The 27,568-nt window shown below is 37.8% G+C and overlaps 1 protein-coding gene across 1 annotated transcript; it reads left to right on the top strand.

The window, feature by feature from the left end:
• Nucleotides 1-287: 287 nt before the first annotated feature.
• SELENOF (selenoprotein F) lies at nt 288-25,050 on the top strand. Its single transcript, XM_064455455.1, has 5 exons — nt 288-402; nt 1,242-1,409; nt 12,698-12,761; nt 21,729-21,778; nt 24,188-25,050. Exons 1-5 carry the CDS (start codon nt 337-339, stop codon nt 24,317-24,319), a joined length of 480 nt encoding a protein of 159 aa, XP_064311525.1. The 5' UTR covers nt 288-336; the 3' UTR covers nt 24,320-25,050.
• The last annotated feature ends 2,518 nt before the right edge of the window (nt 25,051-27,568 follow it).

Raw genomic sequence — 27,568 nt, 5'->3', positions numbered from 1 at the left:
GACTGTCAGTCGCCGCGTCTAGGGGCCTATATGCCGGTTGGCAGTAACTTCCCGGAACGGGAAAGGACCCTACTCGGGGTTGGTTCCGCAATGCCTGGCTAAGTCTGAGGAACGGCGCCTCCTCTAGCCTCGCTGTGAAGCGCTACTCTGAACAGGCTAAAATAGCTTTGCGCTAGGCTTCCCACAGAGATTCTGAGTGAGCTGTTTCTGTTTGTGGTGCCGGGGTTGGGAGCGAGTCTACCCTCTCTCGTATCAGGCAGCGTGTCGGCCACCCGCAATGGGTGAGGTCCTTCAGCGGCCTCCCGGCGGCGCTGGCAAGAGCGATCCGGCATCAAGATGGCGGCGGCCGCCGAGCTGGCGGCGGGGCGTTGGTGGGCTTGGTTGTTAGTGGGGCTGCAGGCGGTGAGCGGCCGATCCGCGCTCGGGGCTGCGTGCGGCCGCGATTTCCTGAGGGAAACAGGGTGCCAGGAGGGCGGGGGCGGGAGCGGGGCGTATCCCGCACCGGGAGGCGGAGGCAGCGGGCCTTGAGCTGCCCACCCAACCCCTGAGGCTCGGCGCTTTCCTGCTCCGGGGCCGCCGCTTTTCCTCTCCTTGTCGGTGAACGTTGTTTGCCTCTGCCCTCTTCCCTCCAGCGCTCGCGCCTCTGTCACTGCTCCTTATTACTGGTCAATCAGAATTGCAGGTTTTTATCAATGCTTCCACTTCTAGTATGCGATTTTCCTGTAACGTTAATGCAAACGTGAAGTTAAAATCCTACTTGCGTGCCTTGTTGAGCAGTTTGGTCTGCTGCATCACTCCCTGGTTGTGCTTTTCCCAAGCTTAGCTGTTATCTATTTTTCAAGTGTGTTTTCGGTGATACGAAATTTACTGAAATGGTTTGGAAAGAGCAAGCTTTAGAGAACTGTAGCCGCGTGCGTTTCACCTGATTCATTATGTTTGTTTTGTTCTTCATTTGGAGCTAGCTATAGGAAAACAGTTGCATTGTCAGAAGTGTATAAGTGAGTTTTGGTAGGTCTGACACCTTGAAACACATCTATTATGAGTGTCCAGAGTTCACTATTAGTTTAAGGCTATTCTTCAAAATAAGGTGGCGTTTTGCACTTATGGGCAGACTATTAGGTGTTACTGTAAAATGGTTACAAGGCACTTAGTTGTTCTTCCTAATCATTAAAGCATTTAAAATCTTCCTTTTTTTAAACAACTAACTTGATACTAAAGTATTACATTTTACTGATTTTCAGATAAGTGTATATGGAGCACAGTTGTCATCAGAAGCTTGCAGAGAGCTGGGCTTCTCCAGTAACTTGCTATGCAGTTCTTGCAACCTTCTTGGGCAGTTCAATCTGAATCAGTTGGATCCGTTCTGCAGGCAGTGCTGCCAAGAAGAAGCTCAGTTGGAAGTTAGAAAGGTGGGTTTTGGACCAAGTCCTTTGTGCAATAATTTAATACATTACATTATGCTTATTAAACTCTTCACTTTTACAATCTATGAGAATCTGGATTGTGATCTCAAGAGGAAAATGCCATGTTTCATGATAGTCCAATACAGATATGGATTTGCAGATATGCCATACTGCTCTAGAATAACATCCCTGTATGAGCAGAGGAACCTTTGGTTCTGTGACAGCCCTTCTCTAGTGCGAAGTGACTAATGGCAGCTATGTTGAGCTTCTTCAAATGGAAAGGTGTGTGGGGTTTGAAGAGGGCAAAAGAAGAGGTAGAGGAGACTGGTGTTCTTGACAGCAGCTATTGCTTGATCATTGACATTGATTGTAATGCCCAGGATAGTTCAGTCCCTGGGAACAAAAGGCTGGTACAGCCATCAGGTCAGCTCATGAAGTGGCACAAAGCTGACAGAAGCAGGGCTGCTCAGTGCCCTCCTGCAGCTGTGAGAACAGCTAGGTTCTAGCAGCTAGAAATAGTGGGAATGATCTTGGTCAGAGCCCATGCTGTGCTTCAATCACTTAGGCTAAGGCAAAACCTTTCCTTTATCTGGAGTAAATAAATATCTGTCTTGCTTAAGGTACGTCAGCAAGGAAGAATTCTTATAGAGCTCTTGAAAAGAGTATATGCTTTCAAATATATTGTAATTTAAGAGTATTCTAGAACAAGTTGAAAATCAGTCAATTATCAAGAAAGTAGAGATTTCAAGGAGAGGAGATACTGAAATTGATTTTAATGGCTAAGAGATAGCTAAATAACTGACAACAGGAAATTAATGAGGAAGTTTAGCAGGATTCTCCTGTCAATTAAATTATAGCATTGTTTGTAGTATTCTTTTGAATGCTGTTTCAGAAGGTGGAAATTTTTTATACTGTCACCACTGCTTGGAAATGTATATTTCGGATTTGCTGATTTTTTATTTATTTTTTTTTTTTTAAACCTTGTACTGAGTAACATCCCTTGAAGACTAGCCAGTGGAAGATTAGTGTTGGGAGAAATAACCACAAATATTATCTTAACAGTTTGTATTCAGAATCATCACATCTTGGATTGACCGATGTTTTAACATAGTGCTGGTTGTAATAGGTGTCTGTAACTGAGCTTAAGATATTACTCTTACATAAAAATTAACAATCTAATTTATAGTAGCTTCTTGCCAAAGTAGTTTTTTTATGGTACCCATGCAGAAAAAAAATATGCTGCCATGTGCTTTATTTTTTTCCCTTTCCCTAGGTTTTTTTTTTTGAGGTTACCATAGAAATCTTCTTTCTAATGAATATTTGATAGTCAAGAGTGAATGGATGTTGAAAGTCTTAAAAGTTTGGGGGTTTCTTCCTATCCTCTTGCTTGAAAATTTTTTAATCTTACTCTGAAAACCTGCATCCAGATGTACTGTATCTGACTTGCTGATTAGCAACCTTGTATGTTGCTGAGCTCCAGAGCAGTGGTGCTCTGGGTTTTGCTAATGCTGTGACTGCGTGCTCAAACATCCTCGAAGTACATGAATCCCTTTTTTTCCTGAACCATGATGCCAGTCCATGACCTACCTTGCCCATTCTATGAGCAGGTATTTGTTCCCATCACATGAGACAGCATGTTGGTAGCCTGGGCTGCAGACAGACTTGCAAACTATTAGAATTCCAGGAAATACTCCAGGATTTTAAGTTAATTCTCCTTGTAAGTATGTAGCAAGTGTTAGAAATGGAGAAAGCAGGAGTTAGATTACTGCATGCCTTGTGCATGAGTTTAAAATGTGAATTTTAAGGGGATAGGTAAGGAGATAGCATATGTACCTGAGAATTTTTATGTATCATTGTGCTTTTCACCAACGATCTGAGAAATATGCCCAGTCCTAAAAATACTTTGTACTGCCGAGCATCAGTGCAATCTCAAATGAGATGTTTACAGATTTCAACTCTCTCATAGCATTGGAAGATGTTTATTAATCCTGGTCTTGTTATTGGTCCAGTATTCTGTGAATTGACATTGCGGAAAATAGGTGTGAGGTACTCCTGTTACCCAGTGTTTGTCTTGCTCTTAACTTCTGCTGACACCTGTCCAGTGAAATATTTTAATTATTTCATAATCATCCTGTGGGTAAAATGAAAAAATGATTTTGGTGATTTTCTCCTCTTCTGGAGATTTTGTATTCACTTTCAGACTAATTCAGAAGCTAGCTTAAACAGTATTGCTTTAGACAGCTGCAAGTTTTAAGCCTCAGTCTGTCAGATGCAGAGTACTGCTGGTGTGTAAAACATAGAAGGATGAAATGGAGGTGAAGCTAACTGTGCGTGAAATTGTAGTAGCAGGAGAGATTGTCCATATTTTGCAGCAGCTGAAAATAGCTGCACTCCATCTGCAGCTTCGCTTATGCTGTGTGATCGTTTCAGACATAGCTGTAAGCATATTCCATTAATTGTATATTATAATCTTAGATTTATCTCAACAATATATGCGTGTCAAAATCCAAATTGATTTTAAGAATCAACTCTGATGAAATTTGCAATACATTACATTTCACAGTGGCACTGTGCAGATTGCTACAACCCTTAAAAGTTATTTCCAAACAGAGCTCTTGACATATATTTTGCTCAGTAAGATGTGTTGAATTTCAGCATTTGAAATGTCTTTTGTGAAGTGTTTGTCATGTTGTAATGTTACGGTGTTTGGTGAATTAGGTAACATGACATCAGGTGTAAGCAAAAGTTGGCCAGGAGATTTGAGATATGAAAACGTACAGTGAAGATGGCAAGTTGTCTGGAGTAACATTACACGTGTCTGTCATACAGAGTTTCTAAATTGTTGGTTTCTGCTGTAAAACAGTGCAAATGATACAGAAGTCTACATGCGTATTTTTGAAGTTACACAGAGATGGGTATTAACTGCTCCACTGTACAGATTTAAGCAAAACCATGTAAAATCCTGAGATTTTTAGCAACTTCCTTGTACACATATCCAAGCTTGTCAAAATAAGGTAAGCTGTCAAAGCATGGTTTAATAACTTTTTGGAACATCTGGCCTCTGCATCACTAAAATAGTGAGAGATTTAGGATTATTTTTCATCAAATTTGTACTAGATGTAGTAATATAAATAACTAAAATATTTGAGAGACTTGAAATGAATTACTGTGCCGTAAGAGGGGAGGTTTCCAACTTGATATTCTTGCCACACCAAATATAAGTTTCCTTTTCATTTTGGCTTGAAAGTATTGTGAAATATTAACCTGAAATAAATGTGGGCAGGCTAAACTTTGGCTATTACTTTCCCCAAAAAATACTAAAGCCCAGCTTAAGGTTGCTTTGCATTCAGATCCTCATTCTACATCCTACCAGAACCTAAAATGATTTTCAGTATTTATGACTGCTGTTTGAAAGTTAATGCAGGTCTCTGGACATAAGCCCATTACCTGTAGACAAACAGAATGGATGAGATTTAGAAAACAGTGGTATTTAGTGACCTTTAGTAATTATTGTGTTTTCTCAATATTTTGAAAAATGCTGAAAATGGAGAACCAACTGGGGAGGAGATCCTAAGAATGCATATCAAAACACTCTGGAAAGTGGGGAGAAAAGTCAAAGCACAGCAGAGGAACCTTTCCTACCTAGAGTTTTATTATGGATTTCTAATGGCCAGTCGGGTAAGCGTGTCTTCATTCTAGTTAGGTTGATCAAACCCTGTGGCAGCTGGGCATGTTGCAGACCTGGTCCCTAGTGGCTGGTGCTGTACTCGGACACCTCTGCAGGAAGATCATAGCAAGTTTTCACTGCATCAAGCTGAGATTGTTTTCCCTGCAAGTCCTTGGTACTTGAAATTTGGGAAGTCATTTTAAGGCATGAATGATTCAGCCTGTTTCAACACTGCAAAACCACAGAACTTCTAGTCTGTGAAGGTGAAGGGCTCTGACCCCTACTTCCACATCAGCCACCTGTTTCTGTATAGTATCACACAATTCATGAGAGGTTCTGGGGGTGAAGAATCAGAGGTGAGGGACAATATACGAAAGAAGAGTGAATTATACCTATTTAGCCCATGTAACAAGTAGCTGCTACTTTCAACTTGGTCTTTTCTGAAGAAAAGATAACCCTTAATTTCACTGAAAGGTAAAAAACATGCGTATACAAATTCAGTTTTCTGTAGTCTACTGTATCTATCGCATAGGCCTTTAAACATTGTAGGGTAGGAAATGAGCATGTATCCAGAAACTGTTCCTCAGAATGGGCTATTTTAATCCTATGATAATACTTATATTCTCCTTATGATGTAGTTTGACCACAACTTAAAACCAGTTCTCTGGGTGGAGTTATTGTTAGATGCCTCCTGGAAATGAAATAAACATTTATTGTAATATTAGTAATAAACATATCCATTGTAATTATGACTGTGTGCTACTTTTCATAAAAAAAGAAAAAATCAAGTAGAAAGCGCTCTTAAAACTCCACCTTTTTACATGTACAGACCTTTTAAACGCCCTGTTATGAATTACAAGGAGGAATGAGGTGGCATTCTTGCTCAGACCTATGTTTCAAAACAAAAAATAGTTTACAAAACTCAGTTACTGAAACTAGCATAACTTGAAATGCTTTCAGTGCTTTAGGCTACTCTTGTGTGACCCAGTTTAATTTAATTTTCAGGGTTTTTTCTTTTCACTAATTAAAGTGCTACACTCAAAAATCACTGTTGGCTGCCTGCTTGTTCTGCCAGAGGCTCTTAATATGACTAGTTCCAATGAAGCAGTCTCGTATCTTGGTTTTTAACTTGGTGGGTAAAAATAGAGAATGACTTAGAATTCATTGACATCTCAGTGGTGTGTCATATCAATACTTGTATGAATACGTTAGAATTTTAGTTTACTTGTAGCTGTTTCTCAAAAATCCTAGCTTTTTCTGTCTTTTGATGTGTTCTATATAACCCTTTGTCTGCTTTGTAAAAATGAAATTGCGCTTTTACGTAGCTGTACTCCTTATTTCTAACAGTCTACATAAAAATGGTTCGTGCTCAGTGTTTTTACTAAGCATGACTTTTAAAAATAGCATAATTCAATGACAACATATTTTATTTAACACTCAAGTAAATAATCGGAACTCTCTAATTGAGGCTACTATGTCAAATGATCTCCTTCAAAGTTTGCTTTTAACTAAAAAGCGTCCCATACAGTTCAGAGGAATAATTTTATGGGGAATATTGAAAGGGAAGTTGGGGAATTGAGATAATTATGTTCTAATTGAGAAAGTCTCTTACCAGCATGCTGTCGCTTCTCAATATTATGCACAGCCATTCCTTGTACTAAAAATGTGCTGAAGTGGATGTCCTTGAGAACTTTTCCATGTACCCTCTTTCCCTTCCTTCTGTACATGATGTTATCAGCAATGAAAATTGCTGTTGACAAACAGTAGCCCTAGATAAGGAAGGTGCAGCTAGCTAGACAATGCCTTAGACAGAAATTTACCATCTTTTGTTTGGATCAGATTCACCAAAGGTTCATCTCTTGTCAGATAAGCTAAGATAAAGTTCATTATCTGTCTGTAGATGTGAATTTGCTAAATGTGAGTTAAGTTGTTGATGTGCATCTGTGCCGGTGAATGGAATAGGTTTAGCTATTTAAGTCTGACCTCCTTCATCTGGATACAGCACTGTCATTTCACTACATTTGTTGAAACAACTTCAAAAAGTACAAAGTCCCCAAATTACTTAAATACACAAAATCAGATCAATAGTTGTTGAGTTCTGTTCTCAATGTTTTCTTTGCAACTCTTCTAAGATGCTTTCTTTTTTAATAAAAGCACAGATTCTGGAGAATTAAGAGGTGTTCAGGGCTTCTACTTACAGTGGTAAGTAGGTAGATAGCAAAGTTACCTGGACAGTATATTCCAGAATTGGAACTTAAGCTGTTAACGTTCTGCCTCTTCTTTTTAGCTTACATAATTCTGTCACTAGGTCCAAGTGTGATCCTGTACATAGGAGCCCTTTTTCCACCACCTCTATTCTGCTCTGCCCCTCACCCCTACTCACATAAATTGGGCATTCACACCACCTAATCCGTGTTACAGCTCCAGAGGCCTGAAGCTGATGGTTGCTCAGCTTCTGCGTTTTCTCTCTCGCCCTTGCACCAGATCCCTTCTCACATGACCTTACACCAAACCCTTTCACAGAGCAAAGTTAACAAAAAGTAGTCTGCCAGGAGGGGATGTTGTTTTGGAGCTTTTTGGGTGGTGGTTGGATTTAAGGAGCAAAAATGTTCACGTAATACTGTAAGGAGGGCATTGTTTAACACCAAAATAAAAAACTTAGATGGATCACACATTTTCTGTGTGCCGAAGACTGTAACAGTAATGCGCAACTATGTTATGTACATACAGAATAAAAAAGTTGAATCTCCTACTCAAAGCAGAACTCAAAGTTCTGAAGATCTCTGAGGATACAGATTCTACAACAGTTCTTAGTATACTATTTCAATGATTAAACACTCTCACTGACTTTTTTCACCCTTATATTCAGCTGGAATTCCCTGTCCTGCAGATAAGTGGGAGCTTAGATTCTGCTTCAGCTTTGTTCAGAGGAAACTGCCTGTAATACGTAGCACTAGTCACTGGAATAGCACTAATTCAGATAACTTTTTTTCACTGTTTGACTCTCTTTGTTTCCAAACCCTTATTTTGAGTTAGGCATCTCCCTTCACAGGATAATGAGTCGTGAATAGGAGCAGTTGCTTTGTTGCTAAATTTACCGATGACATCAGTTCTGAATGATGTGTGTGTAGGAATGACTTTATTGGCTTTCTGCATTACAGACCAGTAATTCATAATGTTCCTGGCAGTGAGGCTTTCTCACTGCTCTCTGTTAACCCACAGATTCTTGTGCATTTTTTATCTCCAGGGAAGGGAAAGACAAGAGTGATTTTGAAAACTTCTAACTGTCCATACAAATACCCTGCATTCTCTCCCCTGTGGAAGAGAAAATATTTTATAGTTTTATAGTTCTCTCGGTGTCTCTTCTTTTTTTAACTAATTTAGTTTTCTAGTAAAAGTAACAAGTTAATTGGTAATTATAAGAATTTAGGGAAGAGCAGAAAAAACTTGCACTGAAATCTGTTTTCTTTGTGACTTCGTGTTTCAGAAGAACAAGAATAAATTATTACCTTGTTTTGCTTCTTGGGTGGGACACACTAAAAGTTAATTTGCATGCCTTTCAAAAAAGAGAGAATGCACCCTATTTTAAGACAATACCAGTTTGCAAGTGCCAAGCAACTTTGGCTAATAAGAATAATAATAGCCCTATTTTTCCTGACTTTTCTTTGAAGTCAAACAATATTATGAGTTGATAGGGATGAAGAGGTTTCTTTGGTGGATCTGCTTATATAATAATATGAAATTAAAATTATAGTGAATTTCATAAAAAACAAAAATTGTTTGCATTGGAAGGAGATTAGTTGTTAGTAAATATTTAGTGGAAGATTGTCTTGTACGTGAGGCAAGTGAAAATTCCAGAGTTCTAGCAGTAGTCATAAATTGTGTTTTACTACTTGTTCTCAGAGTTTAACCTTATTTTTTTAAACTGCTTGATATTAGGAGAGGAAAATATGCAGACATTAGTGAGAATCCAGATACCATAAGACCATTATTTACCATTGTGTGGCTTTACCTTAACAGCCTGTTTCATTCCATGTCTTAAGACATGATGGTACTGTAGTTTTTTCAGCTGATTGTGAACAGCTGTACAAATCCAGTCTGAGTGACATCTGTAACCTGTGTGGGGTCAGGCTTAGTCAGTAGTTAAAAAGTGCAAACTATAGGTGCCATAGAGATAAAATTAGGGATAATTTATTGTATTTTATGAAACCGTCACCATTGATCTAACAGCATTTTATTATGATCAAGGATCAGTCTCTGTTAAGTACTATTTTTTTTCAGTTCGGTTTGATCTGAATTCCAGGTTGGTTGTAAACTCCCTCAGTTACATAGCAGCTTCATAGCATGAACAACTGTAATTTTTCTTCTGGAGTTTTCACCATGAGTAATTGTAGTAACAATACCGTACCTATAAATGAAGCACCTCTGGAATTCTGTCTTGCAGAAATGACTTCAATTCCCTTCCTAGTAACAGGTGAAATGTTTTCTTTCACCTAAGTTAAGGTTCCTTGTTTTCAATTGCCAAAACAATTATTTTTACAATACACATATTTTATCTAACATTATTCTTAAGTAACTGGAGGTTTATTCTGTTATAATTACCACTTTCCTTCATCATTAAAGCTGACATAATTGATAGTGTGGTTTTCCTCCTATCAGTAGTGAAGAGCCATCTTCATTACATCAGTGCAAACCATTTGAAGACCTCCAGGTTCTTACAAAAAGCTTTCGAATGAAATTTAACTCAAGTTGATGCTTTGTGAAAGATGAGGGAGAAGTTCAGATTTTGTCACTATTGCCTTAGAAAGCATCCTATTAGAACTTTTTTTAAAAAGCTAAGTTATTTTCATAGATGCAGACATGAATCAGCCTGGAAATCATAACAGCACTTGTTTTGGATGTTAAAATAGACACTAGTAATAGTTTAGAGAGCCTGTTTCATTGCTTGTAGTACTAAACTCACTTTCATGAGCGCTAAAACAAGTGAAGCATTACTTTAAAAAGAAGGAACTTATGAGTTAAGCATTGTGGAATGAACTGACTCGTTGTGTTTCTGTGCCTCCATGCTGACTGATACATGTCATTCTTAGTAATACTTGAACGGAGTAAACGCCTTCCCAGGGAAGTTTGGAGGATGTCTGCTCTGGACACGATGGGGTGGTAGCAGCAGTAGATACTAACAACTCTGCTTTTGTTGTGGCCTGAGTGATGCAAATAAACCTGTGTTTCTTGCAAAAGACACCTTTGTTTAGAGTTATAAATGAAGCCAATTGATTATTCTTTTTTTTTTCCTTGTCTAGCCATCTAGAGAGCAGCTGTTTGTCCCAGCATGAATCTGAACTTTTTTGTACCAGCACAGTTGGGCTTCAATTACAGCAGAGTTATAAGCTCAAAATATAGACATCAATGATTGAGCTGTTTTCTTTGTTCAACTTTACTTCTATCACATATTGGCTAGGAGTTACAAACTGGGAGTAGTTTGTAATTACAAGATGTCATGCATATTTTAGATTCTTACAGTGATCTTGTTCCATAGAAATCCCTGTTTGAAAGGAAGAAATGAACTGTAAGAATTATTTGCAGTAACGAGAATTTTAAAATGCTCATTTTACTGTTGTCCTAAATTTGAGTGTGCTTAGTTCTTTATACACATATATGAAATAAGTAGTTAACTAGGTAGAAGTCTATTTATTCCTTTATCTGCTTCTTTATACCAACTTCTTGATAGAAAAATGCAGATAACTGTCAGTATCAGAGAACCAGTGTAAACATTGAGCATATTAGTGAGTGTGCAAACTAATATCTAAATCTAGGATTGCTGATATAATTGTTGTTGAATGTTTTTTGAACAATAACAAATAGAGACAAGGTAAGTGAAGTTTATAATCTCACTATTCCGTGTTACCATCTTTGTAATTGTTTAATGTTTTAAGTCCAGAGGAAGTTTAATTATGCAAACTCATATCTGAGCTGTTTATCAGTGCCTCTTTAATTAAAATCTTTACTTGGGTGGTGAAAAAAAGCTTTAAAAAATCTGGTATTTTTGATCTCGTGAGTACTGTTTCGTAGCAGTTCTGGGGTTTAACAGTCAAACCTTAATTTTTATCTAAAATCTAACATCTAGGAGAAAATGTAAATGTAGATAAGCAAATTTCAGCAATGCTGTTCTGAACAGATAATGCAATGTAATATTTTTAGCTCTGTTTCCTGTGGAAGTAATGATTTACTGGTAAGTTCACGTCGGGAAAGAAGTTGTAATTTCCCTGCAAATGATGAGAGTATTTCTTATGTTCCAATTCATAGTATTTAGGAAAATATTGAGCCAACATGAATTCAGAAGATTCATGTTCTGAAATGAAGATGTATTCTTGGCTGTCCATAATGCCCACATAGGTGACGAAGTGTTAATAAAATTGTCTTTGAGGTTTCTGTCCTATTGTGTATGGTTTGCTTTTATGACTTGTCACTTTTTTCAGAGGGGTTAGTACTAATTAAATTTCGCTTATTTTTAATTACATATATTAATAGTTAATATTTTAAGTGAAGTATGAATTTACTTCATTTCAGTAGGGACGTATTTTTCATGTCCTGACTTGCACATTTGTTATGAAAACACTGTCTAAAAGAAAACTAAAGCAGAGGTCTTAATTGTTTATAGAGGCAATGAATTGAATGAAAAATTTTTAACTGAAGCTTACTCTGTCAACTTCTCCACAAACAGTGGGGTTTCAGGGTCAGAAGGATGAGATTTGGTGTACAGTATTGACAACTGTGTAAGATTAAAATGCCTGACTTTACAATATGAAGTTCTACTTTAGTAGCCAGAAAAATCTGTTGTTAGTTTGTATTTAAGATTCAGCAAACTATAGAATTGGTTGCATCTTGCCAAAAAAATCCCCAAAAGGTTAAAAATGTGGCAGTATACAAGATCAATAGGGTTTTTTAATTTAGATACTACATAAAATTGAAATGAACTTATACTTTGCTTTAAGAATGTTGAATCTGAGTACCTTGCATAGCTGACAGAAGTGATTTGACATCTAAGTGCAAGCTTCAAAGTTAGCGCAGCCTGTATATATTACTTCAGCTAAGGCCCATTAAAGTGATCTGTCCTCTTTCTGCAATCATAATTAACTACAATAAACTACTAGTAGTTAGCCCAAATGAGAAGTCTAAAGTCACTGCCTTATCTTTATTATAAACAGTATTTCACTGTCCAAGTTAGGTTTAAAATGGAAACTAAAATTTCATTTAATGAGACTTTCTCAGCATCTTTCAGGAGCAAGCAATAAATTCTTCCTATTACTAGTCCAGCATTCCCATTGTAACACATCCAACTGCATTTTTTTTTTTATTGAAGCTTTGCTTCCAGCAACAGTATATCTCAAATTATTTTTTACATTTTTAAAAGGATTCATGGAGATTATCATGTATCTTGAGTGAACAGTCAGTTGTTGTATCAATCAGGTCTAGAATTGTGACGCTATTTAGGATCTTATTTGTCTGTAGTTACCATCAACACAATAGCATATTGCCTCCTCAAAGAAATATAGTTCAACAAGTTTACTAAGTAAACTAGTAATTTAGACTTTTTTATGTCATTAACAGCTTCTGTTTATTATTACAGCTTTATGCAGGAGCTGTCCTAGAGGTATGTGGATGAAAATTGGGAAGGTTCCCACAAGTCCAGGGTAAGTAAAGCCACTACTGTTCTTTCAAATACGAAACACTGCCGCAGCTGAATGACAAAACGTGCTTTTAAGTACTACTATAATGAGTCATAAATTTTGTATATTGTATCAGGAAAGTTGTGCTGACCTGAGAGTTGTGGAACTGGTCTCCAGTAATTGATAGATGAAATCATATCATGCGCTTATGGAACGTGTCACAGATCCTGCAGTGTAATTGCTTTGTCAGTGGATAATGGCAGTCAACTGAAGTGAATGGAATACTGCACTGTAAAAGGAAAATCAGTACCATCGGTGTGTGGTGGGAAGAAGCTCTAGGAAAAACACCTGTGAGAAATTTCAGACTGGAATTTTCTTATAAATGGGGGAGAAGCTTAGGTGATAGCAGTACTTTGACTTTTTTTTTTCTGTAATGAAGATCCTCATACTGTACTTTGGACATAGAGAAGGAAGACTAATCTGGCTTTAGACATAAAAGTGCACAAACAGCACGTCTCCATATACTATGGCCAACATCACTACCTCCCTGTTTAAGGGCCGACTGGCAAACAAGTTTAAAAAAAAAAGGACTTTAAAACAGGTTACAATTAACATAAGGTATGGTGCTTTAGACCCTCTCCTGCCACCTCTACCCACACACAGTTCAGTTAATTGTCTGCAAGACCAGAGCAAAGCTATTTTCTCCTTGCCACTGTTTAAAATGCCAAAACAGGAATTGTTTCCGCGGCTTGCCCTACTGCAGGGGTGTGAGATTACCTTTGTTAGCACAGGAGTCGAGATTATCTCCATGACCATTCAAATTTAGCAAATGTAAAAGCATTCCCAACTGTTGTTGCCTGTTCACTGAGCTTCTTTATGGTTGTGAATTTGTAACAGTTAATTGCTCTTTTGAGCTATAGGTTTGAAGGAAAAGGTCAGCCTGTGAGCCTGGCTCCAGCCTGCATTATGGCCTCAGCTGCCTACATGCGTGGGTCCTGAGGGAATGGCCCTCAAGTTCCGCTGTGTGCGCACCGTGAAACATGTTCCAAAAGCTCACAGTGCAAAAGGAAAAACTTGAAAATTGTAAAGATTCTTGTCCTTTCAATCTGTGGTTATTTAAACCTGCTCAAAGATTTACATTCCATTAATCATATAGCTTGCTTTTTAAAATGACTGAATTTTGGTGGTTTTTCAGTAGGTCCTCTGTTTTGACTAGCAGTTCTTCCTTGGTACAGTAAGAAGAAAAAAACTGACTTGTGCACTTAAAGATCGCTCTTGCCTTTTCATCACCAATTTCTGCAGTTACCCAATCTCAATTTATCTTGACCAGATTTACTGCTAGGGTATTAGAATAGGAATACTAAGAGCATATTTATAAATTTTAAAAAGCAGTAGAATATATTGTTCTAGCTGGCGTTTGTTCTCTCATTAGTATTAATCTCAGAATACTTTTACTTAGATTTTCCCCTTCGTTCTAACTTCTACCAGAAACAGTATTTAATGCCTCCATCTTAAGACATTAACATTCAAGAAGCATTATGTCAACTTTTCACTTGAATGTTTGCTACGGAACTTAGGTTGCCTGAAGGTCATGCTGCTGCTTTTGAAGCATTATCTTGGTAGGCTTCATTGAACTGTGTAGCCTGTCATTGACAGTGTCTCATTGCAAATAACTCTTATTCCTTTCCCACAGCTTCTGCTAGGATGTTTTTGGGTTGGTTTTTTTTTTTGCAGCATATACACAAAATGGCACCACTAATTGCAGGACTGTTTATGTATTAGAATTACTTGGATTGGTATATGTTACTTCTGTATCTGACCGTGAAGTCTTCACCTTTATGTACCTGTTAAATTGTTTTGTCACTTGGCTTACTCCCACAGACTTTATTTGTCATGGACAACTTCTGGCTTATATTTTATTTCGCCAAAGGATGAACGGGGTGGGGGGTGTTTTTATAATGAGATACACATCTTAAAATAGTTCAGGATTAAAATCTGTTGAATTAATAAAGCTTTTTAAAAGTTGCACAGTAAGGAAGTTACACAGTTCGAAAAACCTCTGTGTTGCTTGTGATTTCTAAATGTAATATTCCATGGTTCTCCTTTATCAAAATGTCTATCAAAATTACTGGTTTGATAATTTTTAGCTACAAATAGTTGCTGAATACACCTGTGTCCCTGAAATGTGAGAACCATTACATATGGAATATATTTATAGATACTGAGAAAGCAGAGAAGTGACAAGTGATGAAAAAAATCTAGTCCTCAGCAAATTATCTCAAATCTTAAACTGAACATTATTCTTTGTAATATCATAACAAGCTGCTAAATGCTTTTGTGCATATGGCCAAGGATGTATATTATGTTTTTCAAATATAGCTTCTTGTGATTAGTCAGGTAACAGACCACATTTCTGTAAGTCTCTTAACTTCAAGACTGAAATATTTTTCCTGCTAAGTTTCACTTAAAAATAAATGGCTCCATTATAAATGCTGTAGTGTAAAAGTAATGCCTATATTACATATATTTTGAAATTGTTCTGTATAAAACTGCTCTTAAATATTTATCATCTAAAAGCACTCCATCAAAGTAGAAAAATGAAACATAAGTGACAAGATTCATAGATGAAGCAATATCTTATTATACCAGGTAACACTGAAAATGTGACAATTTTGGCTGACATCCATAAAACTAAGTCTCTGAAATAGAATAATTAGCTGGGTCAGTGATTAATCTACCATATTTATTTTAAGTTGACTTTTCAGTGACAGCCGTGTTCCGTTCATGATGAGATAGGAGATCACAGTGTCCAGACTCCTACATTCTTTCCGGTTTGTTTAACAAAAACCAAATGAGGCTGGGTTTTTTCACTGAACATTTCTTTCATATTTCTCTGCATTCTTTTTGTTCATTAGTAGAGTAACTCTCACCTCTCCTTGTGTGACTCTAGTAGTTAAGAAGTGGATGTGCTCCCAGCAAATCTGTTAGAGAAACAAGGTCCTTAATCCTTGAACTCATGCAGCATGCAACTACGTTAGATCCTCTGACTTCAGAGTCAGTAAGCATTCTATTATATTGCCCAAGTTCTGAGGGGGAGTCTTTTAGCTACTGAAATGTAGTTTGTTATGGGTTTGTATTTTTAGGTAAGATCACTTTTTTCCTGGTTATTTTAATATGTAATTCTTCAATACTGGTGAAAGTAAGTTGTATTACTCTTAGAGCTTGCATTGGTAGAAATGTTAGTAAAACTCTTGCAAAGAAATACAAGGTATTGTAGTGGGAGACATGCATGATTTTATTATAATCTTTTGTAAGCAGATGATATGCAAACTAAAACAATAATTCTCTTCAAATTTAGAAATGTCTTGCCCTACTGCTTCTACAAAGTACCCTGTCTTTGGGTTTTGTGAAGTTTCTTCTTCAGGCTTGATCACAGCTCTGTCTTGGATTTGCTTCTGAAAGCCTGTGGTGCTTTGTATAAAATCATGAACACCTGCATTGTAACTTGATTAATAGACTACAAATAGTAGTTATTGATGTGCCATATGAATTCTTAAATTTAAGTTCTTGTCTCAAATTCAGGTCCCCAAAAGGTAAAGAGCTGTAGCCATTAAAATGTAAATGAGTGCCTGATGTCTGCTGTAGTTCTGTCTTTTTGCTAGGCCCTCCTGGTGTCTTTTGAAGCAGGCTCATGCAATCTTCAAAACTGCAGAAGCATGGATTTGTCCCCAGAACAAATTATTAGAGTCTGAGGAAATAAATTAATGCTTTCGGTTTGCCTGCATTCCCAGTGATGTACACATTCACATTTTTAGCAAATATTGCCAGTTGTCTTAGCAATCCTTAGATGTTTGTGACATAATTAAATGTTGGGCTTTCTTGTCTTAATAAAATATCACTCTGCTAGTCTTCCTTTTGTTTTGTTCCTTTTCTTTTCCTTAGGCTTAACACTTGATAATAAGCAATGCCTCAGTAAAACCATTGTTTTATTCAAGTTCATTTCAGGTACAAAACGGTCAAGTCCTTTTTGCCTTTTTTATGTACAAATCTGTGACATTCTGCACAAACTCGTGTTCCTAGTAATTTTAACTTTCAAACTGCTTTTGTCTAATAATTCAGTGCCAAGTTAAGCAAACTACCCTTTATTTCATTGGTTTATGCTAACCAATATTAATTTGCTTTCTATATCTTGAAATTCACTCAAAACAACTATAGATAATAGATATAATAGATATAGATGTACTTTAATCATCCTCATGTGCTAGTATTAGATCACTTCAGTTATTTCCTATAACACATTTTGTATACATTTGGTCTGTCTTAATTTTGACTCCTAAAAATCAGTTGTATGTGCTGCCTTGAGCTGCATGAAGTACCCTGCTACTGTTTGATAAAATGTCTTTGGACAGATAGTAATAACTCACGTGCTTCCTATTGCTGATTCCACATGTGAAACATTTAAGTGCATCACAAAAAGACTTTAATTGTGTCTTGAAAATAGATCATCCTTTATACTAATTTTAAAACATTCCTTCTTGTGAATGATGATGGAAGCATTCTTTTCTGATGTTGCTCTCGGGGCACTAACAATTCTTTGCCCTGTTGACATAACGGGCTCTTTTGGTGTAATACTGAGGGACAGGAGGGATAGTCACCCTCATCAAAGAAGTACGCGCTGCTTTTTAGTGCACAATCAGCCTTTTTAATGAGGCTTACCTGTAATATGAAGCTGTGTATCTGTACACATCATCAAGAGTTTAAAAGAAACTAAAGGGTTCTGTTTGCTAGAAAAATACCATAAACTGAGAAGGGTATGTCCAGTTTAAAGAGTTGGATGAATCTCCATGGACATACATAGTCCTCAAGTGTTACAACAGTAAGCAATGGAATAGATCTAGTAAAAGCACAGCTTTTTAAATAACAAAAGGATTAGATGTTTGAACAAGTGGACTTTTCCATTATTGGCAGATACATAATCACATTAGATTCTTGCTAGAAGACATGCTGTAGCTTGCCAGGAGGAAAAATTGTGCCGTAAAAATTCATTGCTGACCTTGTGCTGAAGATTTGACTAGCTCTGACTTGTGCTTTTCTGCCATTAAAATCTGAACCTGGTATAATAGAGAGTAAGGTTTTTTTAATCCCCTCTAAGCCTTTCTGATTTGAGGCCATTATAATATTTCTGATGTGTGTAGAGACAGGTGAGGTTAAAAATGCTTGTCTGTGTGCATAGTTGTTTGAAAACTAGTGGGAGATTTTACTGCCATCATATATTATTGGCTCTCATTCAAGTATTGAGAGAAGTTTAATTTTTTCTCAACATCATTTTGGATTTTTTCGGTTACAGATCAAGCAGGAGATCTTTGCTCCTGAAACAGGAATCTAAATAATGTGACTGTACCTGAATGTAGATACCCTTGGTAGTCTGGATCATGCCCTTAATGTGTAACAGTAGGTAGTCAACTCTGTTTACAAAGAAGTAATGCCTAGCATATAGATTTGTAACTCTGCACAAAGAGATGTGGTATCATGTCAGTTTTGGGTCAGGAAGTTTTATTATGGTATATCCTACTGTACCTTGGAGAGAACAGCGTGGGTGCGTGCATGCATATACATGGACATACCGTTTGGGTGTGAGTGATTCTTAGATTCCTTAGTAATCTCCACTTGGGACTCTAGGCTTTAATTACAACAGACTAGTTTTCACAGACTTTCTCTAAACAAAGTTATGTATCAAAGCAAAGTGATATTATAATGATAGGAGGGAGTTTCTCTGTTCTGCTATGCTCATAGGCTGAGGCTGCTCTTAGCTCTTTAAAAGCACTGATCAGTATTACTTTTCTTTGCAGAACAGTTTGGTGCTGGGCAGGCCTTAAAATGCCTGTACACACCTGATCCTTTTCTCTGACCTTTTAGCTGTAGTTGATTGCACAGCAGTCAAGTCCGCTCTGTAGGCTCACCTCAGGGTTGCCTTGAAATGGAAGGCATATGCTTTGGTATTGCACGTGTTTTATAAGAGCATAAGGTGAAGTGATTTTCTTAACATTATGTGAAAGGACAGTTGCAATGCTGGCAGTAGAAGAGTTCTGACTGCTAGTCTGGTGTTTAATTCACCAGAACATGGTGTCATGGCACCAAGCTCAAGAGTTCATCTTACGGATGTAAAAGTGGAAAATGCCTCCCTTGCTTACCCATGGTTGGATTATATAAATGCTTGTTTCCTTGCAGTGTGTAATTTCTACAGCTGCTACAGGGAGAGGAAAATGGGGAGATAGCTAGGATTTTAGTATTCAACATGAAACTATTATGTAGTGGTGTAAAGATGTGCAAGTAGCCTTCAGATATAGGATCATAGGAGGCAACAATGCTGATGTCAGGGTATAGAGGGAAAACTGTTGAGGCAGTGCTGAAGGTAGAGCATGTGCACCACGTCCCAGGATAAGCAAGCAGCCATGTGTCCCAAAACGCAGGCGGTAGCTGCATGAGACTTCCTAACCCCATCAATTCCATTCAAAGGCTGTTTATTCAACTTAGGGCATGATTCTGTGGAAGGAAGGAAAAAACAAGTCTGATGGAATAATCTGTATTTTTAATGCATGTCATTGTATTAGTTTTTTCACTTTAGCTTCCAAAATTGAGACCATACAAATTAAGTTATTTGTACAGTGAGTGTTTTTCTTTGTTGCATTGCAAATACAAATGACTAATGCAGAAAGTCACTATGATCAGCATTAGAAATAAATATGCCATTAACAGAAACCGATTTTGTTCCAGCTGTCTAAAATTTCAGAAAAAATGTTCTGTAGTGCTTCAGCTTTCAGAAGATTTAGACATTTGACATTGATACAAGCGTGTAATAGCTACTTTTAAAGTCACAAATGTAATACTGCCTAGAGAATACTTTCTTTTTCCACCTAATTCTGTTCCCATTTTATGCGATCTTGTTCAGTCCAATACTGCAGCCAGAGAATAGCCACTCATGTCCAAATGAGCTGTCATCTGTCACTCAAGTAACAAATCCTCACACCTGTTACAAGCTTAAAGTGCTGTAACCTGAGTTAACCCCCAAAGGCTATTCTTTAATACAGTGGAGTTCCACAGTTCAGACTTGCTTCTGAAACTTTATCCATTTTACTGTGCTCTTACAGTTTTTCTTTAAGGTTTGCAATTAAAGTTACCCACTGCACTGACTGCTTCTTACAAGCTCCTTTTCGTATAAAGCCCTAGAGACTGATTTTGGCTTTAGATTTAAGTTGAGAAAATGTGGAAAAATTCCCCATGAAACAGTTTAACGTGTCGTGGACTTAAAGAATAAGAAATCTATTTGCCACTTTTTTGCATGTTACTGTTGTTGACAGCCAAGACAACTCACAGGTCACAAGGACATGGGAAACACTGAAATTGAAAATTATATCTTTGTGAGTTTAAATCGGAATTGAACTGCAGTATGTGAGCAAGTACTGGTTATTTGAAATCGTTATACAAGAACAGCTTACAATGTGACATTAGTGTATAGTTCTGTAAAAAGAACGAAAACAAGCTTTATTTTCTTCTTCAGAGGTCGAGTATGTGTGGCAGCTCACTGGGCTATTGGTATTTTTTCAATTTGTTTATACTGTGTAACGGCTGGTGCGGCAGGCAGAGTCGATGATTTTGATCTGTACCAGGAGCACAGTGGAAGACGAAAGAAAATAAATGCCACTATGTGTATTCATACTGTGAAAGTGTTACGGTAACTGTCTACACTAATATAAAGCTAGGTATAAAGATGCCAGGGGACATCTCTACAATTACTGAAGAAAGCACTATACTTTGTGAAGCAGTATGAAGCGGTAGTCCTGAGGTTGCCCTCATCTCTATGCACCAGCAGGATACACTGCAATTTGTGAGAGATTCATTGTTGTCTAACCTTGAAAAAGCAGCTTTAGCGTGCAGCTAGTACCTTGGTAAGAGTCAATCCGTACTGACAGGGTTCATCCTTGGGGAGACTCTACTGGCATACTACAGGAGTGTCCTGAAGCCACTTAATGGCAGTACAGACACTAAATTCAGCCTTTAGCATAACCTGAATGTAAGAAGGAGGAATGAAGACTCTGCTGTTTTTTAAGTAAGTTTTAAATACTTCTAGAACTCGGACATTCATTAGGCTAAAGTGTTCGGAAGTAGGGGATTATGCTCACACTTTGTCCTGAAATAATTAATATTGTCTTTTCTTTTAAAGTTTGGTTGTGCTGTAGGTAGGGAGTATGCTGCTGGTAATGCCTGCTGTTTGCTGACTGGCACTTCAAGCAAGGAACTGTTCATCAGCAGCCCACCTCTTGCCTGAACTTCCCTCCATGTAGCTACGTGACAGGCCATAGAGTCCATCTTAAAACTGCTTGCCGTTAGGAGTGTCAAGAGGAGATCCCAGCTTCTCTTCTTGTTTTCTGTTCTTGTTTTCGTGCTGGTTTTTGACATGTAATCTCAGCTATCTCAGGAAAACAAGATTGTCTGTCTTGTTTACAAGAATAATGCCTCTACCCATGGTTTCCTCTGTGCCATTTCACCTGCACTGCTGCAGCTTGTGTGGAGTGTGCTGGTGGGATGTGTGTTGCATTTAGCCTCCCTCACAAAGCTTATCTTCAGCCAGATTTTGATCACTCTAATGCTTTTCCTCACATTTGAGTATCGCAGCAGCATATGGGCCAGTCTGCTGAAGGCTGTCAGCTCTATGTGCAGATAAACTGATTTAGACAGTTGCACTAGTGTTTGAGGAAAGTCCAAGCAGACACAAAGCTTGTTTGGAATACTAGCAAATACAGGGTGTTCCTTAAGCATAATAGGGTTAGTATTATTAATTTTGTGAGGGTATTAAGAATTTTAACATTAAAATACCTTCTGAAGCATCATTCCAGAACAAATAATTCAGGGAATACTAGCTTGAATGTAAATCTACTTTATGAAAGTGGAGAGTTTGATTATAATTTTTTTTTTTCCCCCTCCAAACCATAGCTTTTGTCAGGAGTGATAAGCCAAAACTCTTCAGGGGACTGCAAATCAAGGTGAGTAGTAACATAACTTTTTTTATTTGGGATGTTAGGAAGAATTAAGCTTGGTGGAGACAGTCCGTCTGTGGATTGTTCCTTATTTGCTGATCAAGTAATCCTTTAGCAGAAGACATATATTTGCATTGCCAGTATAAATCTTCACAAGTTCCTGCTGCTAATATTAATTGGGTTATTGCTCAGTAACTGTTTGGTACCAATTCTTTGTGGCTGTTGGAGTTGGGGGGTTTTGTTGTTGTTTTTAATCCAAGAAAAAATATACTGGAACCTGTAAGTAATAGCAGATGGCAAAAGAATGTGAGGAATGCTTGCATTCTGTCCTTATTCTGTAGATACCTTGGATTTACTCACGTTTATTCTGCCATAGTTTCCTTTTCTCCTGTTCTGTTCTCCATTTTCTGATGGAGCTGCCATTTCCAAACATTCAGTTATTCTTAGATTTTTCTCCTCCCTCTCAGAATTTCCTTGCTGTGTTTTATGATTCTGTTTTTATTTATAGTCTTCAAACATCCAGCTTTTTAGAAATGCATATACTGAATGGTATTTCTTATGACTTGCATATATGCAAAGCTGCATAAGCCGCACTGCCTTAAGCTCAAATAATTATTTGGTTTCACAATCTAGTATAAGACTCACCTTCCTCTTAAAATCCTGTGTCAACTTCCAGCGCACTTCACAGATACACATCTTGATTCTCACATCTTGTGCTCCCATCTCAATTCACCAAATGGCACCATCTGGAATCACTTCGTAGCTATGCATGGCTGCAATAAGTGATTTGTCTTCTCAGCAGCAGATTCCATCTAAAACAGATTTCCTCTGTCTGTCTCATGTATTCATGTCTGTGTCCTCCGGTTTCTTTCAAAAGCTTTCTCTCCTTCTGCATGTCTGACTGTTTCATTTTTATTTTAAGCTTTGTAGCTGTACTGAACATCAAAGCAGTCTAGACTACAATTGGTACAGAGCACTACCAGGAAAAATTTTGTGCAAATGGATCTGGTATTTATTTTACAAGACTTGGAAAATGGATTAGAGATGCCACTAGCTTCATTAAGTAAAACCAACTAGGTTAGCTCAGTGGGTAAAGTAAGACACTTCTGGGGAAATATTTCCATAAACTTAAATGGTTAGAGCCTTCTAACACTGCTAAAAGCCTCTATTTGCATTACATATCTTGTGACTTAGTGAGTCTTCAGAAGCATTGAAGTATTACGTTACCAGCAAAGCCTGGTAGGCAGAGATACAACATGGCAGGAAAGAATGTGATTACATTAGAAATTGGTAGTAGGACTTCGCGCTGTTGAAGTGACGGAAATTTCTAACATGGTAAAAAGGCTGTTGATTATATGAGGAAAAACCATTCGGCTGCTTGATTCGAAAATCCAACTTTGGTAACTTAAAACAGTTTAAGTAGAATACCATCTTTCAAAGCTAGGCTTATAGCACTGCTCCCCTGCATATGCATTAGTTTGTGTAGCGGGCCCTGGAGAACAAGACGTTTCTCACGCACGCACACATCTCTCCATTCGACTCGTTCCTCCAGTTCCCTCTCTGTCATTAAATGCAAGTCAGAAGCCTTGAACTGAAGCCATTTCCTACCTGTTTAACTGAAGGCAAGCAACTCTGTTCTGGATCTCAAGATAAACATTTACTGCTCTTAAATTAATGTGGTTTAGTTTTCTGTGAATTTGAGGCCTCTTTGTCCCTCCCTTATGCTTCCTTCTTTTCTCCCACCCTCATTCCTTAGAACTAGGCAAACACTGGCCAGCTGCTGCTGGTGGAGTGTGCAGCCTACTGCGTCCCTTTCTTTAAAGCTTCAGTGTGGTGTTTCCCCTCTTAGCTGTTCTTCCTTTGCATGCACACATGCACACAAACTCTAGCTTGGAATATCTATTTCTCCTTTGAACCTGGATAGGAGGTGAAAAAATGTTGGAGAGGAGGTAGCAGCATAGGAGAGAAAAAGCTGAAAGACGGATCTCATAAGCTTAACTTCATTTTTATAGATCTATTTTCTTCAAGGATAGTAGAATACATAAACACTCTAGTAATGAAATTCATAAAATCAGAACAAAATACATGTACTGGAATATTTATAGCATTGAGTATTGTTCCTGACAATGAAGCTTGTCTGTTTTTTCAGAATTCAAAGCTTTAAAAAGCCAAAGCTTAGGTGGATTTTTTAGCACAAATTGCATTGCATTGCCAAAGTTTGCCCAGAATACTCTGATTTTATTTAGTGCTCTGTTCTTAAGTATTCATGCTTCATGGTGTCACTCTTTTGGCTTTTTACTATTCTTGCTTTGACATTTTTTTAACTGATTTAAATCAATTGGGTGGGGAGTGTTAATATGGAGAATGCATTTCCCAGTCCAAGGTAACTGACTTTTTTTCCCCACCCCCCCACAGTATGTGCGTGGCTCTGACCCTGTACTAAAGCTGCTGGACGACAGTGGGAACATTGCAGAAGAACTGAGCATCCTCAAGTGGAATACAGATAGTGTGGAAGAATTCCTAAGTGAAAAATTAGAACGTCTATAAATCATTGCTTTCAGTCCTCTTTCCTTTTCATGTTTTGTCATGGTAATCTTCTCAGATGTGGTATGCTACAATTGAAAAAACATTCCAGCTTCTATATTAATTTTAAAATATCTGTGCTGTACTAAACATCTTGTAAGTAGAAGGGGAAGCTTAAGCACACATATTTGACAAGTTGACAAACAGAATAGCTTGTCTTCATGTATTTCAGCTCTTAGTGATAAATGCATTAACAAAATGCTTTGCTTCAAAGTTAATTATGCAAATATCAGTTTGTTACAATTGGACCTGTTTTTACAAATGTTCTTAAAACTGAAGAGCTTCACATAATTGAAATGATTACCATTCTTTTGTCTGCTGGCATTTCTAAGAAAGTCAGAACCAAATGTGATGTACTATCTCCCAAAGACACTTGACTGCTAATGCCCTCTTCTTTCTTGTATTTGAACTGTCCTTTTTATAGAAGCATTGTTTACAGTATCTAGTTCACAGGTGTTGAAGCTGATGGAGGAACTCATGCTCCAGTACTGTGAAACATTTACTAAGTACACTTCAGTGAAGACTACATAGAAAACCTCCGAGGTGTATGGAAGTCAGATGTCAGGTGTACTTTACGTTAAGTGTTTCGCTTCAGAAGACACGAGATATGAGTCTTGAAAAACCTTTCCTTCTTACTTGCACAACTTTATTGGAAGTCTGTTTATCAAATAAAATTATAAACTGTTCTTTTAAAATGTGTATTTTTCTTTCTTAGTTGAATTTTATATTAACAGGGAATATAGGCAGTATGTATGGTAATGAGTCAAATCCATTATGACTTTTCAGGTTTTTTCCACTTGGAGTGAATAAATATGGTAATCAGGAATAATGTGGGGGGTTTTCTGAAGTCTAATTAGCAAATAAGTCTTCCCTTTAATTACTTCATGCACACCAGTATTTGGTTGAATGGGTGTTATGCTATGGCCTGAATTGTTACTCGGTTTCTCTGTTCTTGAAATATAAAATTAGATAGGAAATTTCTCTACATCATACAGATTTTACTCCCAACTTGAGGAAAAAATCATCAGCTTCACAGCAGAAGAGTAAACTTGGGACTGAGACCACATGCCTTTCACTCCTATCCTTGTAAAATGTGCTGCTCGTCTCCCAGATGACTCAGTGTGGGACAGCCACAATAGCAGTCACTGCTGTCCTAGAGAAATACAACTCTACACAAAAAGCACGAATGTTTGGAGCTTGTGCTAACTTACCACACATGGATTTGTTCTTGGGACATGTGACGTGTTAGTCAGCAGATGAGCTACAACTGAAACATGTGGCATGACAACCCAGTATTTTGGTAGTAAAAATATGCTGCCATCCACTGGTCTTTTAATATACTGTGTCCCACACGTCTCATCCCTATGTTTGCCAGCAAGGGATTTCAGTTTCTGTGTTGATGATTGATCATGCTGTTTTAGCAGAATGTTTTAACCTCCTCCCCAGCCTTAGGTCCTCTTTACCACTCAATGGAGAGATTGTTTGCTTCATTTGGTATTTACCAAATATTTCTCTCTGCTTCTCTTTCAGTATTTCCTCCTTCTTCCCCCTTAACATGATGGCCAGTGAGTTTCTGATGTTTAAGCTCCCTTTTCTTTCCATGTCTTCCTAGTGCCAGCCCACTACTTCTCTACACAAACTTCCTCTTCCAGGGTCAGCTGTGCTTGCTTATCTTTCACTGAACCAAGGAACTCACTCTTGTATGAGGAGATAACAGTCCCATAGTAGAGGAGGATGACAGGCCAAAGAATTTCTCCTCTAGCATAACTGGGTTTTACAACTGTAGTCCCCATACTGTTTCTGCAGCCTCAGATCACCTTTCCCACTTATTTTCATCCAAGAGACTGGAAATTCTCTTTTGTCCCAGTTTTCCTCCAAGGTTCCTGATTTGCTGATTCCTGTTCCACACGCTGATCTTGCCTTGTAATGCAGATATTTATTCTCTTAACTGAAAAGCATGCACAAAGTACATCCCTATATATAGGAATATGTTGAGAGTCTTCCATGATTCTGTTACTGAGCTGCCGAGCCCTGAATCTAGTCAATCTGTTAGCCTCTGGCAAAAGCTTAATTACCTGCGCTTCTTGACCTGTTGACTGCTCTCCATGCTGTTCTTGAAGTGTCAAATTCATACTGTCCTTGCTTTATTCTTTCTCATTTTGTCCTTTAGATGATACTCAGGTTCTTGGCTCTATAGCCACGTGCTAGGAACATTTAACATTCTGGCAAAAATGAGCTGGGCTTTGTGCTAAAAGAGGCAGTTGGAGTGGGGAATAATTTCTTTTGGAAATTATTAAGTTTCTATTTATTAGTGTGGGGGTTTTTTCCTCCAGTCTGCAGCTGTGAAAATTCACAGAGCTCAAAAGGTTATTTTGGCTTGTGGCAATTAACTACACAAAATACAATGTTTGAAGCTCCCCTTTAAAAAGGAAGTGATTTTTACTTATAGCCACAGTAAGGACCCAGTGCTTCATGAAAGGCATTCACTCAAATTTATGTAAGAATTATTTAGTCTTATATAATGCTCTTGTTGTGCCAAACCTTGAGAGAGTTAATGAAAGGAGGGATAAAAGCAGCAAGCACGCATGGCTGAGCTGAAACATGAAGTGTCCATCTACCCCGCCTATCTTTTTAGAGGGGAGGAAAAAAAAAAGGCAACTCATCTTGCAGGAGAGTATAAGCATTTAAAAAAAAAAAAGTGGCATACATTCCATTTTCTACATATGGCATGTAGATGAAATTGAAGCATAATGTACAAGCTACTTGGAAGGGCTCCCTGGGTATCTTCTTAGCCATAGATTCCTGCAATGTGAACCAGAACAAAATTCTGTTTCAGAGCTGAAGGAAACCTTCCAGCAGACATTAAAATCATGCAAAGAAAGTATTCAGCTCAGCCTTTGTTTTATTGTTTCATCACATAGACAGAACAAGAACAGATTGCCAACTTAATGAAGAGCGCACACAAAAATTTAAGTAGGTGTCTTTGGAAACCTGGGATCCTATTGAGAATGTCACTTTCAGAAACAAAATAAGTCAGTCTTCTGATGTTCCTCTTCAGCCAGGGAGATTAGACCTCTTCCCCCACCCCAAAAAAAAACCAACCCAAAAGAAATGAAAAGCCAAAAATGCTTTCTGGCCATTCGACTTCATTAGCAGGGAAGCTGGATTTTTAGAGCTGCATTAGAACTTCTCTACATTCTACCCATCAAGGCA

Source organism: Phalacrocorax carbo, chromosome 6 (genome assembly GCF_963921805.1).
Source record: "Phalacrocorax carbo chromosome 6, bPhaCar2.1, whole genome shotgun sequence".
Lineage (NCBI taxonomy): Eukaryota > Metazoa > Chordata > Aves > Suliformes > Phalacrocoracidae > Phalacrocorax > Phalacrocorax carbo.
This window is presented reverse-complemented; position numbering and strand designations above follow the sequence as displayed.